This window comes from Aegilops tauschii, chromosome 5, assembly GCF_002575655.3.
Source record: "Aegilops tauschii subsp. strangulata cultivar AL8/78 chromosome 5, Aet v6.0, whole genome shotgun sequence".
In the NCBI taxonomy this organism is placed as follows: Eukaryota; Viridiplantae; Streptophyta; class Magnoliopsida; order Poales; family Poaceae; genus Aegilops; species Aegilops tauschii.
This window is the reverse complement of record NC_053039.3, coordinates 270,605,242-270,619,837: the sequence shown is the minus strand read 5'-3', so window position 1 is coordinate 270,619,837 and position 14,596 is coordinate 270,605,242. Positions and strand designations below refer to the sequence as shown.

At 46.1% G+C, this 14,596-nt stretch overlaps 2 protein-coding genes across 2 annotated transcripts; both read right to left on the bottom strand.

Annotated features, from left to right (window-relative positions):
• Nucleotides 1-456: 456 nt before the first annotated feature.
• Nucleotides 457-5,816, bottom strand: LOC109770286 (aspartate--tRNA ligase 2, cytoplasmic). Its single transcript, XM_020328993.4, has 10 exons — nucleotides 5,152-5,816; nucleotides 4,837-4,947; nucleotides 4,628-4,741; nucleotides 3,980-4,270; nucleotides 3,785-3,895; nucleotides 3,645-3,698; nucleotides 2,958-3,037; nucleotides 2,770-2,885; nucleotides 968-1,082; nucleotides 457-817 (listed from the first exon to the last, which is right to left on the bottom strand). Exons 1-10 carry the CDS (start codon nucleotides 5,665-5,667, stop codon nucleotides 691-693), a joined length of 1,635 nt encoding a protein of 544 aa, XP_020184582.1. The 5' UTR covers nucleotides 5,668-5,816; the 3' UTR covers nucleotides 457-690.
• An 894-nt stretch (nucleotides 5,817-6,710) lies between these two features.
• Nucleotides 6,711-11,285, bottom strand: LOC109770295 (HSP-interacting protein-like). The gene is made up of 5 exons (XM_020329002.4): nucleotides 9,989-11,285; nucleotides 9,240-9,361; nucleotides 8,447-8,630; nucleotides 6,884-6,990; nucleotides 6,711-6,755 (listed from the first exon to the last, which is right to left on the bottom strand). The coding sequence occupies exons 1-5, from the start codon at nucleotides 11,061-11,063 to the stop codon at nucleotides 6,711-6,713; spliced, it is 1,533 nt and encodes a 510-aa protein (XP_020184591.2). The 5' UTR covers nucleotides 11,064-11,285.
• Between the last annotated feature and the right edge of the window lie 3,311 nt (nucleotides 11,286-14,596).

Genomic DNA, 14,596 nt, shown 5'->3' with positions numbered 1-14,596 from the left:
AGTAATGATTAGTGCATTTTTAGGCCTACTTTGGTTCAGGAAAATGGTAGGAATAGGAAATGAGATGACATGTATCTCACATCCTATGAGTAGGAATAGGAAAGGAGATGCCCTTTGATTCACATCATAAAAATTTTCCATTGAGTCTAGACTAATGTTTATTTTCTTATGAAATATGAAGGATAGAAAGAATTCCTTCAGGAATAGGATTCCATTCCTACAAATCAAAAGGCTCTAAAAAAAATTCTATAGAAATCCTATCCTATGAAATTCCTACAAGATTCCTATAAACCAAAGGAGGCCTTAGCTTCGGATGGATGCGGACACGTCCGTCTGCATCCCTAGGTTTGACATAAGAGACAAATAACAAAAATGACGGCAGTAGGTTTGACATAAGAGACAAATAACGAAAATGACGGCAGTATCAGCGCGCAAAAACACGGCTAGCAGACCCACTTGGAAAAGCAGACCAATTTTCATTTTGTTCGAGATTGGTTATCAACATAAGTAGCTTTGTGAGTATTAACAGAAGCTCCAACACACTGACGGTGCTACACATTGGCCATGCCATAAACTCAAACGTAATGAACAGCGCTGCACCCATCATCGTAGGTTGTTCCAGTACTTGACTAGCAGATTGGTGAAGATGACGACAACCATGGGTGCAAGCTGTCGACCCAGGAAAGAAACTTATGGCGCGAGCCTCTGTGGGTCACGAGGGAAAAGAGATGTCTTCCTGATGTTGTTGAGGGCACAGAACAGCATAACCACTCTCTCCAAGCCGACCCCGAAACCGCCATGAGGAGGTGCACCATAGCTGTGATTGTCAGCATGGGAGGAATTGAGTACCGAAGTGAAGAAAATATATGTATTACTGAAGCATTGAGATGGATTGTTGGAAACAAGTATGAGTAGTAAATACTGCAATATTACAACATCGCCGCCATACAATGAGACAAGAACAGACCTGAATGATTCAATGTACGATGCGATAGTACTCGCGTCAATTCCACACTCGATTGCACGTTTCCTCAGAAGTTCAGGCGTATGTATTCTTTGCGCTCCAGAAATAATTTCCTCACCTGTCATACAAATAAAATTGGTCAGAATCAGAATTAAAACTAACAAGCATTCATGCTAATATGCCGAACATAGCAGACAGTTTCATATGCAAAATCCCCGAAGAGAATGTGTTTGTTTAAGGTCTTTATTCGTACAGATGGGAGATTTTTGCTTCAATATTGGCGTATGTCTTTTTTTATTGAATTATTGATGGACCTAGGAAACAAGCCAGCACAAAACCTAGGCTGGGACGATGTTAGCTATCAGTGGAAGTAGCAGAGAACTTTGCTTCAATATACCAGTTTGTTTAAGTTTGTATATGTCCTAGACTACAAACTTGTCAGGAATCAGTGGAGAGTCCAACTCATGTTAACTAGGAACCTTTGTTACCTTGGACACATACATAAATAGAGGAGGGGAGCACGTATTGCTCAAGCAAGAATGATGGTTAGTCTTTTCTCACCCAAAGGTTCTCTCATCCAGGCTATGTCTATATAGATATTCTTTCAAAACCCTAATCTCTTACAAAGCATACCATCTGGACATCATCATGCTGTAAGCAAGGTTCATGAAAAGGTTGACATCATATTGTATAAACTATTTACCTGAGGCAGAAGAACTGACTTAATATAGATACTTTCTGTGCCATTATACTGTCATGCAACATCTCCCTATAACCACAACCTGTTGGAATAATCACTACATTCTACTGTTTTTATTTTGTCGACCCAGAGAAACTTCTTTTCTGCATCCGACTGGAAAACTCATCCACAATAGAACATCACTCCTATTATTCTATGGGTCTAGATATCAAAGAATATGTACAAGAAACAGTGTCAGGCAGAATAGTGGCCCTGCTCTACCCATCTAGTCCAATAGTTCTGCCATATGTCTGCATGATACCCCCTCCCGTTTCCAAAATATGCCATTATAGCTTTCAACTTCCATTCCAAATGCATCTGATCCCACGATTTTGATAAACTTTGAAACATTTTTCTCTTAAATTTGTATCCTGTTTGGTTAATTCTCATTTATCAAAATGTAGTTACAGACTAGAGTGGCACACATCATCCCAACAAGAACAAGTAACCAATGAACGTGGGTAATATGGTCATTCCTAGATGTGTACTGGGTTTTTTTGCAAAATTCCAGAAAGCACAGGTTCAGGAACTGGGGTAGCAGTATACTAGTAATTTTTATGAACCAATTAGGAAAAATGATGCCGCAAGAAACTCAACAGTTGAAAAGGGTAAACTTAATTAATGCTCCTTTTTTGTATATTTATATGTACTTTTTGTTTGAAATGAGTATTTATGGATTTGTTTTTGTTATGCTGACAATAATATTTAACATACCCAGATGATTTAATTTTACTAAAAGGAGAGGTGGTATAAGCAACTTCCTGTAATTGTTTCCTCAAGTATAAGTGGCTAGTTGCAAACAAAGGAAACGGTAACATATGGAAAGGGAAGCAACTTTAATTCCTTACAGATTAGGAACATAAAAACACTTCATAGGTAGTATCTAGAAAAAATGAAGATACGTAAATAGAAATAACAAACATTTTGCAATTTTGCATCAACTAGAAATCAAAGAAAAATAGGTCTTCAAATGTATAAAAATAACACGAAAGCTATACCCATGCAACTGGAATCATAAGCCAAACAACTTCTTTGGTAGTGTTGTAATGATTAATTTAATACTCACCTCGAATGAAAACATCAAAAGAGTTGCTGTAAGCTGGATCATCGTAGCAAGGCATGGTGTAGAAAGGGCGCACAGCCAAAGGATATCGATAGAGGATGAAAAATTCTGTGCCATACCTACAAATAACAGATAAGTTAGCTTATTTAAATTAAGTGATACAGTTACATACGTGCAGTATATCTACGTACTTCTCCTTAACAAGCCGACCAAGTTTCTTCTCAGCTTCAGTGTTAAGGTCACCCATAGGCTCGATTTCAGTTCCGGCTTCCTGCCAAACAGACAAGTCATCCATAAATCTTGTCCAACTGAACTCATAAGTGAGTTCACGGTAACCGCCAGCCTTTCACCCGGCCTGATTTCCGAAGAAAACTAATCCCTCGTTTCAAAATGTCAAGCACATCCACTGATCATGTACTCTAATTATTATTTTCAGCTACGGAGAAACAATTCTGCTAGCGATGTCAGAAAAGACTGCCAGTTTCTACCAGTTTTTCAGCTAACAAGAAAACATGATAATGGTCAAGCTGGAAGTACCGGTTGGTAGATAGCATTTGTTGAAAACAAAATGTCGATACACACTTCAAATTGGTAGAAAAAAAATGCAAAATATAACAACACCAATTCATATGCGCTGCGCCACTGCAGTATTTACTATTATTCATAGTTTGAAGAACATATAACCACTTCAAACAACTATTAACAGTATGTTTCTTGTTTCACAGGAATCTCAATTAGGACAGCTCAATCAAAACACCAGTAATATATAGGGCTATTAAATTCCTAACATCAATCACACTGTGAGAACACAAAAGAGCATACTGTATGCAAGTGAATGTCACCATAATGATGAAATAGACAAGAGTACAAGCTAGTACCTTCAGCATTTTAATCCCTTCCTCATACGTCAGCTTCAAGGTTTTCTCTAGGTACTGTATAAAGTAGAAGAAGTTGAGACAGTAACTTAAGCAAAAGCATACATATAACAAACACAAGACAATAAGGAGTAATGTTTTACCTTCAGAGGTTCAAATGGATACTGCCTATTTATTGTCTCAAGTTCCTTCTGACAATTTTCATTCAAGTGTTTGAATATTGCAACAAATAAGCCATCTATGATATCACAAACCTGTGTACAAAAACCAGTACCTGGTCACCATCACTTCAATAAATGAACTAAATGAAAGACTTATTTCCTCCAAATCTTCCTTACCTCAAAGTAGTGCTCCTTGATCTCCATCTCAGCATCCAACCCGATAAACTCACACAGATGCCTGTGAGTGTTTGACTTTTCTGCTCTAAAGACGGGACCAACCTCAAACACGCGGCCAAAGCCACCACAGATGCTCATCTGCTTGTACAATTGGGGAGATTGTGCTAAACAAGCAGGCTGGCCATTGTACTCCAGCTTGAATACAGATGCACCACCTTCACTTGATCCACCAATCAACTTTGGACTGTGGATCCCGATAAAATTCTCCGAGAACAAAAATTCTCTAAATTTCTGCATGTGTATCCATCAATAGTTACATGTATGAACCAAAAGAAGAAAATAAACATTACATGCTACAGAAATACATAATAAAATATATCTGCATGAGATGCCACATGAATGTCACGAACATAAGCATAGTTTTGATGAACAATATCTCATGCTGCATGTTAAATATATAGGTTTGTGCAAGGTGCCTTTTGCTGGTAGATGGAGATACTAAGATGAAAGAATGAACCGTGACCATTTAATAATAACAACGCACGTGGTGCTAGACATAACAGAACATGCTATATTTGTTACAGCAGCATGCCTTGCTGCATGAAATGTAACAGTCGGTCAGTGCAAACAAGGACAAATAGTACTCACGTTCTCAACATGGCATTGGATGCGGAAGATTGCTTGATTCGCAGGTGTCCGCAGATCGATAGCTCGATAGTTCAAGCGTGTGTCCTGGAGAACACGTACCAGCTTCTCCCCATTCTGTAACCATGGCAACGATAAGAGTCATAGAGCAAAAGCTGGGCGCCTCCTGCAAAGAGGAAGAAGGCAAATGAAAGAATTTGCAATGGACGTACTTGTTCAGCCTTCTCGAATTCTGCCTCACTCCGGGCTGCGTCCTCAAGGTTGATCGGAAGTGTGGGGATCGCCCTATTGATGCAGTAGACCTTCCTAACCTGGATCTCGACCTGCCAGTCAAAGAGAACACACAAACAATTGATCATCTAGGCACACTATAACAGAAATTGTAACGAGTGTGCGCTTGATATTCTGAATTAGGCGACAACAATTCGAATCATCAAATAAGGAAGGTTACAAAGCCACCATCTAACCATGCGCATGATGGTTGCGACCGATGACGAGAAACGACCAAACTGGCCCAGATGACTGACCTGCTGCGTGGTGGCCTTGAGGGGCTCCTTGGGGAGGGTGACGACGCCCTCGACGTCGACGATGCTCTCCTTGCTGAGGGAGGTGGCGAAGCGCACCATCTGCGTGCTGACCCCGGCGTCGGCGCTGGCGACGAGCACGCACTGCACGGTGCTCATGCTCTGGCGCAGCACGACGAAGGCCATCTTCTTGCTGACGGGGCGCAGCGTCTGCGCGGAGCCGCGGATGAGCACGGAGCGGCCCGCGGCGGCCTCGTCGAGGTCGCCGATGTCGGTCCAGGACCTGCCGGAGATGGCCTTGGACTGGATCTCCTCGACGGGGACATCGCCGTAGTTGGCCGCGAAGAGGTCGGCCTCCTCCGCCTGCGGCTGCTGCTGCTGCTGGCGCTGCGACGCCTTCCCGGCCTTCTCGGCCTTGCGGGCGTCCTTCTTCAGCTGCTTCTTGCTGATGGTCGCGGCGGAGAGGTCGGCCTCGAGCTCCTCCGTGGAGGCGGAGGCGGGCGCGGGCTCCGACGACATCGCGGCGGTGGCGGGCTGGCGGCGAGGTGGAGCGGGAATAGGGTTTAGCGTGTTCTGGTGGGATGGGATGGTGGTGGAGCGGGTGAACTTGACGACGGGACGCCCTCGATGGACTGGGCTTAAACTTAAGGTCGGTGTGTAAGCCTACCGGCCCAGCCCGTCTGTGTATTGGCTTTGGCGGCCCCGGAAAGGAACGCAAAGAACTCAGGTCAAAGCCACTTCTGCCTGGAAATGGTAGAAGGTGTCTTTTTGCCCGGTATTTGTAGATTCAGTTTGGCTTTGCGGTGGACGGTAATATGCTGTGGGCGGGATGTGCCGAAGTTTGACGGGGAAGCAACGCACTTGTCTTGCTCACGGGATCGTGCTGGGTTCATGCTAACCGTGCCGTTCATTGGTCTTCCAGGGTAGCACCACGGTTTTGACCGCGACGACGGCGTCTCGCGCCGTGGAATGAAGCCCCCCATGGATTTGTAGCGGCAGCTGGACTTTTTTCTTAGTTGGTGCGGCAGCTGGATTGGGATTCTATATTGAGCAAGTATAATAAGATCACGTAAGCAAAATATAATGAATACTACTTCTATATCTTTGCTTTGTTGAAGAAGGGAGAATAAAAGCGAGTTGTGGAATAAGAACTAGCTATAGCACGAGGCCCAAGACACTTTATGTGATTGTAAGATGGGTCCGTCATTAATAAAATAGTACATATTTAAAACTAACTATTATGTTGGCTCTAATGATATGGCAACTATTATAGCTGATTGCTGGCTATATTATAAACCATGCTCTAAAACGGTCGAGGCTTCGCGGCCTTCGATTGTTTAACAAGGTTTTTTGCTAGAGCGGGTGCGTTTGATAGGATGTACTCCCTCTTGCATGTGTGATTTAATTGGGCCTAGACAACTGAATGTAGCTTAGTGGTAAGGACATAGTCTTGTGTACCAGACAAGTCGGGTTCGATCCCATGGGGTTTGAACATTTCAATGATGTTTCTGGCTCCTTTGGTCTTCTTTTTTTCTCAACTCGGCTGGCTAAGCAAATGCAAGCTAAAAACCATGTTCTGCATGTAGTTTGCTTATGTCCTCTCCGACCTGGTTGAGAACAAACACACGCATGGTGTTTGGTTGCAGGTCTTCTCTAGACATCGATAAAGTGTGTGGTGTTTAGTTAGATGTAACACATGTGGTCTGGTAACCTCTTTTTGAAGTGATGAGGTTACCAGCGCACTCATAGGCACAACGTAGATAAAACCTGCAGGTAGAGCTCCATTTCCTAAATCAAGCACCCACTGGCTGAAATTTTCCAGTTCAGCACGGGAAGTTTCATCTAACCCACCACAAGATAGTTGCATATTACTAGTAGATAAAGTGAGTATCTTAATGTGTGCCACAAGGGAGATTTTGTGACAGTGGCATTCACTATATGTGGTCTTGTACCTCCCTCAATAACCGGTAATATCTGCCTAAGGTCACCGCCAAGAACAAACATCAAGCCACCAAACGGTTTGTCTGCTGATGATGGGTCGGAGGCAGCAAGGATGTCTCACGGCGACCTATCAACTCTCTCAAAACATTTGCTATGTGTCATCAGCGCCTCGTCCCATATAACTAAAGAGGTATGTTCAATCAATTCGACAAGCATGGTACCTCTTTTAATATCGCACACGGTGTTTTCTTGGATATCAATAGGAATTCTGAAACGGGAGTGTGCCATCCCTCCCTGGATTTTGAGTGCTTTGAGCCTCACATCCGCTCCCCTGCCCTGATACAGGGGCGCCTCATTCCGTCGACTAGCTCGGGCCCTCCGCTAACACTGCTTCCGGCCCTCTACCGCTGTCGCGTGTGTTGCATGGAGCAGGGCGGCGCCATCTTCCCGCGGCCAAGCCATCCGGTGGTGCACCCGACACCGGCTTCGATGGAGTGGAGGCGGCGCAGGGACAAGGCCCACACCTGGCTCTGGATGCGGCGGCGGCGGCCGCAAATATATATATATATATATATATAGTGACCCGCCTGCTCCGGATGCATCCAGAGCAGGGGGAGGACGCAGACAAAAACGTGCCGCCGCCGGGGGTGCTGATGGTGGACCTGTTGGGCGCACCAGGGACGCGTTGTTCTCTCGTGACCCGCCTTACGCAGGCCCTCCTCGCGACCGCCGCGGTCGCGTTCATGATCTCCGCCAGCGACTTCCAGACCGCCACTGCCTTTCTGCAAGTGTTCCACATTTTTCTTCCGTAGGTTTTCAGAGTTTTTACAAACCAGAGTACAACGAGAGCACCCGGAGAAGTTGATGCACACAGATAGTTAGCAGTAAAAGATTATAGAGGTTGAGATAGCTAGACCATCGTGGATACAAGTAGTAGGCAAGAGGCAGGGTCGGCCCTAACATTATGGAGGCCCTAGTGCTATTTAGAACAATGAACAATAATATTAGTAACATATATAGTTTCAACAATATATATCATATATCATGAAAAAAAAGCATTAACATAAAAAACATCTTTTTACTTAACAAATAAAGTCTTAATACACCATCTATGTATGATTATATGTAGCAAATATTGATTGTAATGTACTCAACTATAAATAACTATTGAATAAATACAATATGGTGAAATGTGTCAAGGAGGGGGGTATATGCCCTTGTCCATGTTGATTTTTTTGTTCTGCAATATATATTTTTATAATTTATGTATACAGATATACTGGGCCTTATTTAAGATGGGCTCTAGGCCACCGTACCTTTTGCCATGTAATCAATTTCCTTGTATATATGGACTCACTGTTCTTTCCATCAGCCACCTTGTAGTAGTAGCGGCTTTGCAATGCGTGTAGTGCCTCCTTTTGGCCACCGTGGACGTCTATAGGCTTCCCATCAAGCGCTCCTTTCGGAATCTCCGAATTACCACCATATTCTTCATTGTGGATTGGGTTAGTCACATTTTCCCTGTCATTCCGTCTGGACTCCTACACTAGAAATGCAATCCTGAGACCAACTCCAACACACAACCCTATCCGGTCCGCGTCTGTCCATTTGGGCCCAAACGGACAAACCGCGCGGCCCAACGCGCAACCACATCCGCATTTTTTGTTCATTTCGCGTCCGACCTGCCTAATTTCCAACGTAAAATTACGCCCGTTTTGCATCCACCCGGACGTCGAACGGACGCCCACGCGCCCACTCCTCGTCCGCCTCAGACCCGTGTGGCAGCTGCCCACCTACAACTTGGTTGGTGCTAGTATGCCACGTGTACGACATGATCTGTGTATCTTGTAATGAGAACGTCATATATAGCGGCCACAATGCAGTGCACCTTGTCCTTTGTGTGTGCAGCAGAAATATAGGAGGTATATCTATATATATTCAAGTAGAATCACTTTTCTGATCCATGCTTGGCCGCAGTAAACAGGCATAGCAGAAACAACCTAAGTCTTAACATACACTCGGGTTGTTAAATGACAAGCAGTAGCGGCCAACTCTTAAACATCCCACACAAAAAGTCTTAAAGATGCAGAGATAACTTCCTAGGCATCCAAGGCAAAGGCCTCCTCGTGCTTCTTGCACTTGGTCACCACCTCGACGTCCTCATCATTGAAGGCGGTCACCTTTAGGATGGTGGGAGTCGCCAACTCGAAGGTGACAAGGTACCCTATCTTAATTGGACGAACAATGACGTCCAGGGTGAGACCGTCGTTGTCTTGTTGATCATTCGGATTGTCACCCTACAAGCACAGTCGGTGTTTGTCCACGGCACGGGTTCCTCTGGGACGATGGCAAGTGCTTGGTAAACTCGAGTGGCATCGACAGACACTCCAACTTGAGTACAAGGATGATCCTGCATAAAGTTGTTTGGGTCGGCGTTGACAGCGTCATGGATAGTACTCACCACGTCGATCTATCATTCATGGGCCGAGCAAGAACCACCGACAACCGAAGAATGGACACACAAGTTGTGGTCCTTGACGTACTCAAGATGGTATTCTCCAAAAACTTGATGTATACTCAAGGCAAAATGCCTAAAAACAGATATGTCAACCAAACGCGTCCTAAACCAATTGAGCCGAGGGGTCCGTGATCCAGATCGAACCGAATAGCTTTATCCGTATTTCTTGGATTACAATGGATCTCCTTACTCATTTCAGTGAGTCAAACATACATTTTGGGAGTTAGACCACCGACCACCGTAAATACATTTCATCACTCAATATGACCAAACGTACGACATATATAGTATGTGCCTGCTACTGATCGTGCGACAAGCACGGATCAACAGAGTGGTGTTCCCGAATCGGCTGATCGGGGCACGACACCCGTTCGCGATTACCTTCGGTTACGTACAACCGAAGTGGCCCTTGGGACCGGGAATTCGCTTCATCGAACCATGCGCTCTGGTCCGTAGTCGAGTCGACCGTTACCAAGTCACCCCGGTCGTCCTTGAAATTAACAGACAATTCCTTGAGGTCGGGGAACTTGCTCCGAGCTATGTCCATCAACTGAGCCAGACCGCCATCCTGTGGAAGCAGCGCAATCCTCCTGACATCCCCTTCTTCTCCGAGAAAAAACTCCACGCATCTCGTCGCTCCAGAGCCATGCTCTGCGTTGTCTCCGTCTTCCTGCTTGTTCTGCCCACTCTGATCGCCTACATGCGCCTCCTCCTCCGTCTGGCCACTCGGTGCTTCTTCCCCGTCATTGTCGTCGTAGCTCGCCTGCTCGTCGTCCTGCTCACCGTCACCGTGGATCAATATCGCCTCCGCGTCCTGATCATCCGTCTCCGTCGAAACGGCCTTCTTAGCAGGGTCTGCGGCGGTAGCGATGGTACAGCTGAACTGCTTGGCCACCTTCTCGCTGGCGGAGATGACCTTGATGAGGTCGTCCAGCGACCGGGCCTCCTGCTCCAGCAGGAACTTCTTCTCCTCCATCTCCTCCCGGAGGTTCTCGAGGAGCTCCAGCGCGACCGCGTTGTTGGGCTCCAGGGTCAGCACCTCCTGCACGTCGACGCAGGCCAGGTCCAGCCGGTCCAGCGCCTCGAAGCAGCGCGCCCGCTTCAGGAGCGCCTTGGTGTACCTCGGCGACGCGTCCAGGGCCATGTTGCACCGGTCGATGGCCTGGTGGTAGTGGTAGTCGTCCTCGGGGCGGTGCGCGTTCATGTGCATGTAGCACGCCGCCACGTTGCTGTGGAGGGAGGCGATGTCGTTCTCGTTGTACGCGCGCGGGGCCCGAGGGGACAGCCGGATCGCCTCGTCGAACTTGAACGCCGCGCCGTCGTAGTCCCGCAGCCGGAACAGCGTCGTGCCTTCCTGCTTCAGCTCCGTCACCAGCTCCACGATGGCGGCGTCCTCGTCCTTCTCCGCCTCCTCCTCCAGCTCCGACGTCTCCGGGTGTTCCTGTTCGCTGCTCATCGTGTGAGTTGCACCGGCCGGTTGATTAGCTTAGTCTCGGTCGATCTCTCTTCTCCTCCTCAAACAATCAGTGTCTTTGCTCTGCCTCAAATTATGCGAGACTCCGGCCCTTGTGCCCCAGATTGCTGCATGCATGCCAAATCAAAGGAGTGGAGCAGAGGAAGAAGCGGAAGGCGTGGCAAGTCATGCCAACCTTTCTCTTTCTTCTCTTGGAGAGCGAGAGCAATGGGTTGCCAACCGTCCATGGTCGTCCACGCTTTCCCTTTCTTGGTTGCGACTACATTTATTCTGGGGACCTCCAGAGCATTTTATTTTACTTTTTTCAAAAAAAATTACTCCGCTAGCATCTTTATTACTTCCTCTATAAACAAATATAAGAGCGTTTAGATCACTAAACTAGTGATCTACCACACTTATATTTCTTTACAAAGGGAGTACATTATTCAACAAAGTCATGCAAAATAAATACATAGATCACTCCAAAGCCATCTTCTTGACGAAAATTGTCGTCCTATCTACAAGATTGATGATGTGCTCTAACAGCGCGCCACGCACACCAAAAAATCTGATGGCCTCACCAGGCCGCCCGCATGCTAACCGGGAGCACCAACTGGTCTAGCAGATCCCCAACATGCAGCGCATGCGCACGTTGTAGAGTCAGTCATCGTCTTCTTTCGTAGTCTCATCTTCAGGAGCAATCAATGCACTTATCTTGTCATACCCTTCTGCCGTCAACGCCATCACGACGCCAAACAACGTCTACCTCCTGCGCGCGTCCATCGTACGGCATCCAGCGCCGAGACCCCGCTGGACCTTGCTGACAAGACTCATCGTCGTCAATACTGTAGTCTGTAGATGTCACGCCGCTCCACCTTGGTCACCGCACGAGAAGCATACAAAGATCTGTGCCCAGCCACCAAGCCAAACACTTATTTCTCCAGCCGGTGTACAACCCAAAGATGATGCCCCCATGGGGTGACAGCGCAAGAACCTCGCCATCATTGGATCTGAAAAGCCTAAATCTGGGTTTCCCCCGGGGCACACAAGGAACACGAATTGCCCCACAACGCCTCCAACGAGGTAACAACGCTCGTGGGCCAAGCTTTCGCTGGCAAATTCGCGCCCATCCCCGGCTGGACCATCAGATCGGACCTCCTTCGTCATCCTGCACGTCCATGGGTGGCGTCTGCTGTCAGGAAACCGCACGACCGAAGCTTAACCACTACCCTGCCCGGGTGAGCCATCGACGGCGGAGGTGTCCCCATCGTTGCGCCGCCGACGCCGGACGACGCACATGTCTAGGACACCCATGTGGATCTCCACCTCAACCGCATCCCAGAGCCGCGGCGGAGGAAGGCCCCGCCGCCACCATCATCCCCTGCTTGGGTTGTGCCCGTCGGAGCACCATCAGCAGCGACGAGAGGGGTGGTGGCGGATCGGAGCCCTAGATCGGAACGGGAGGGAGGGGATTGCGGGGGGGGGGGGGGGAGGGAGGAAGGAGGACAAGGAGAGGGGTAGCGGCGGCTTGAGGATGGAGGAGATCGAGAGTCCCCACTGTCCAAGTTGATGGCCTAGCAAGTTTGAAAAATCTTCGGATCGAGACCTTGAACCTGGAACCCGTGTTCACCTCTAGAGCATCTACAACCAGATTGGGCAAATCCGCCCGAATCAAGGAACAACACTGGTCCAGCGCTTAAATGTTCCCATTTACAACTATAACCTCTACTTTTGAAATCTTAAATTCATGCATACACATGCGATCATTACAAACATACGATAAGTAGTGCACACAAATATAAATTATTTGTACATAAAAATACGTAGTTCAAACATAAAATTTGTTTGCAATGCATAATTGAAACAAAAAAACATAGTACAGTGATTCTCATCATGGATCCACATATGCTCCACATAATCATTGAGAAGTTGCATGTACACATGTTGATCTTGTAGTTGTCCATACATTTCATGAAAGTTGGCAATATGCTCCGCCTCTTGTTCCAGGAGGCGGACCTAAACTCTAGGCTTCTCAAAGTCATATGTGCGGGTTGTCTCTTCGTCCTCATTCTCGACAATCATATTGTGCAAGATTACACAACGTCTCTCATATGCGGTCGAAGTGTCTCCAGTTCCTGGCCTCGGTGGCCATCAAACATTGTACATGCTTAGAATGTATTGAGACACCCTACACAACATACTTTTTTTAATACCACTCTCCTCGCGACATCAACAATAGTGGCATCGACCATCACTAATTTCCTCAAAAGGAGTCCAATTGACACTAGATGGGGCATCATGGACCCACTCAGGATAGTTCGTCACCTTTTCAAAGCTAGGTGGCCTAACCTTGAGCTTCACCATGGAGTCACCAATCTTAAATGTTGCATTCATGCTACCAATGTTTTTCCGTACAATTGCATCTGTTGGTGTTTATGTTGCGATTGATTGTATCAATAATTTACTATGACCAATAGACATTTGTTGCTACATGGGCGTGTCCGAAATGTTAGGTCATCTTCAAGGCAGACCCTCAAAATATTTACATACGTCTGAATATAGTCCGGACGTAGTTTGCCACACTTTATCATCCAACGCGGTACCCCATGGGTCCGCAGACCAGTCTGGACGTTCGAAATCCCGCAAATCGGAAGCAAATTAGGGGGTTTTACGGGAGTCCAGACATCTGTCTAGCCAATCCAAGATCACCACGTATCGTCTGTACTCTGCGCCCGCATCATTTGACGGAAGGCATTCTAGCATTTGGCGGAAGTTATTACGCTAATTTGGCATAAGGCTGCATAGTATGTTTGTGCATTTAACGAAAGATGCTAAGTATGCTATATTTTCTACATAATGGTGGTGCTTAGTAGCCTTAATTTAGCCTAGTGTTTGGTGCTTTTAGTAGCTTCATTTAGTCAAATGTTGGTGACTAGTTTCTCTTTTAAGTTTTTTTTAGGGAATTTCTCTTTTAAGTTAATAGACGCAGCATTTGCGGTTAGATTTATATAGTCGGCTCCCGTATGGACTGGTGTCCGGACAAATGCGGTGTCCGTTTTAGAAGATAGCGATGCCCTTACAACATTTTACACTCTTTTATAGAGCGTGGGGAAAATATTGTAATGATGCTTATATCAAACGTTAGAGTCCAAACTCACATCTAAAAATGTACTAGTAGAATGACTGTGCGTTGCTACAGGCTTTTGAAAGATTTTCCTTGAGTTATGTGAACATCATTGAACTTACTCATCGGAATACCAGTTGGAAATAAATGTTGCCATAAACATTTATTGTAATTTCATCCGGTTTGCTTTATTTTGAGTGCGTCGTTGTTGTGGGATATCATCGCTTGCACATCTTTTTGTTGTATAAAACATGGTGAATTTTTGTCCTCTTCCAATGACGTCGCCCCAAAAACCCTCTGAATGGGTTTCTTTTTGAACCCCGACATAATCCATCTCCATCTCTCTCATATTCTACAAAATTAAATATATATAGAAACATACCTTTTGAGTATTATATCATGTGCAACATAC

What these genes read in the sequence shown, in the direction of transcription:
- LOC109770286 (XM_020328993.4), bottom strand. Translation starts at nt 5,667, where the DNA reads ATGTCGTCGGAGCCCGCGCCCGCCTCCGCCTCCACGGAGGAGCTCGAG. An exon ending in ATCCATTTGAACCTCTGAAG is followed by an intron (nt 3,699 to 3,784) that starts GTAAAACATTAC and finishes TACTTTATACAG; the next exon opens with TACCTAGAGAAAACCTTGAA. An exon ending in GGTCGGCTTGTTAAGGAGAA is followed by an intron (nt 2,886 to 2,957) that starts GTACGTAGATAT and finishes TGTTATTTGTAG; the next exon opens with GTATGGCACAGAATTTTTCA.
- LOC109770295 (XM_020329002.4), bottom strand. Translation starts at nt 11,063, where the DNA reads ATGAGCAGCGAACAGGAACACCCGGAGACGTCGGAGCTGGAGGAGGAG. An exon ending in TCGGTTGTACGTAACCGAAG is followed by an intron (nt 9,362 to 9,988) that starts GTAATCGCGAAC and finishes ATGATCAACAAG; the next exon opens with ACAACGACGGTCTCACCCTG. An exon ending in TCAATGATGAGGACGTCGAG is followed by an intron (nt 8,631 to 9,239) that starts GTGGTGACCAAG and finishes TTTCTAGTGTAG; the next exon opens with GAGTCCAGACGGAATGACAG.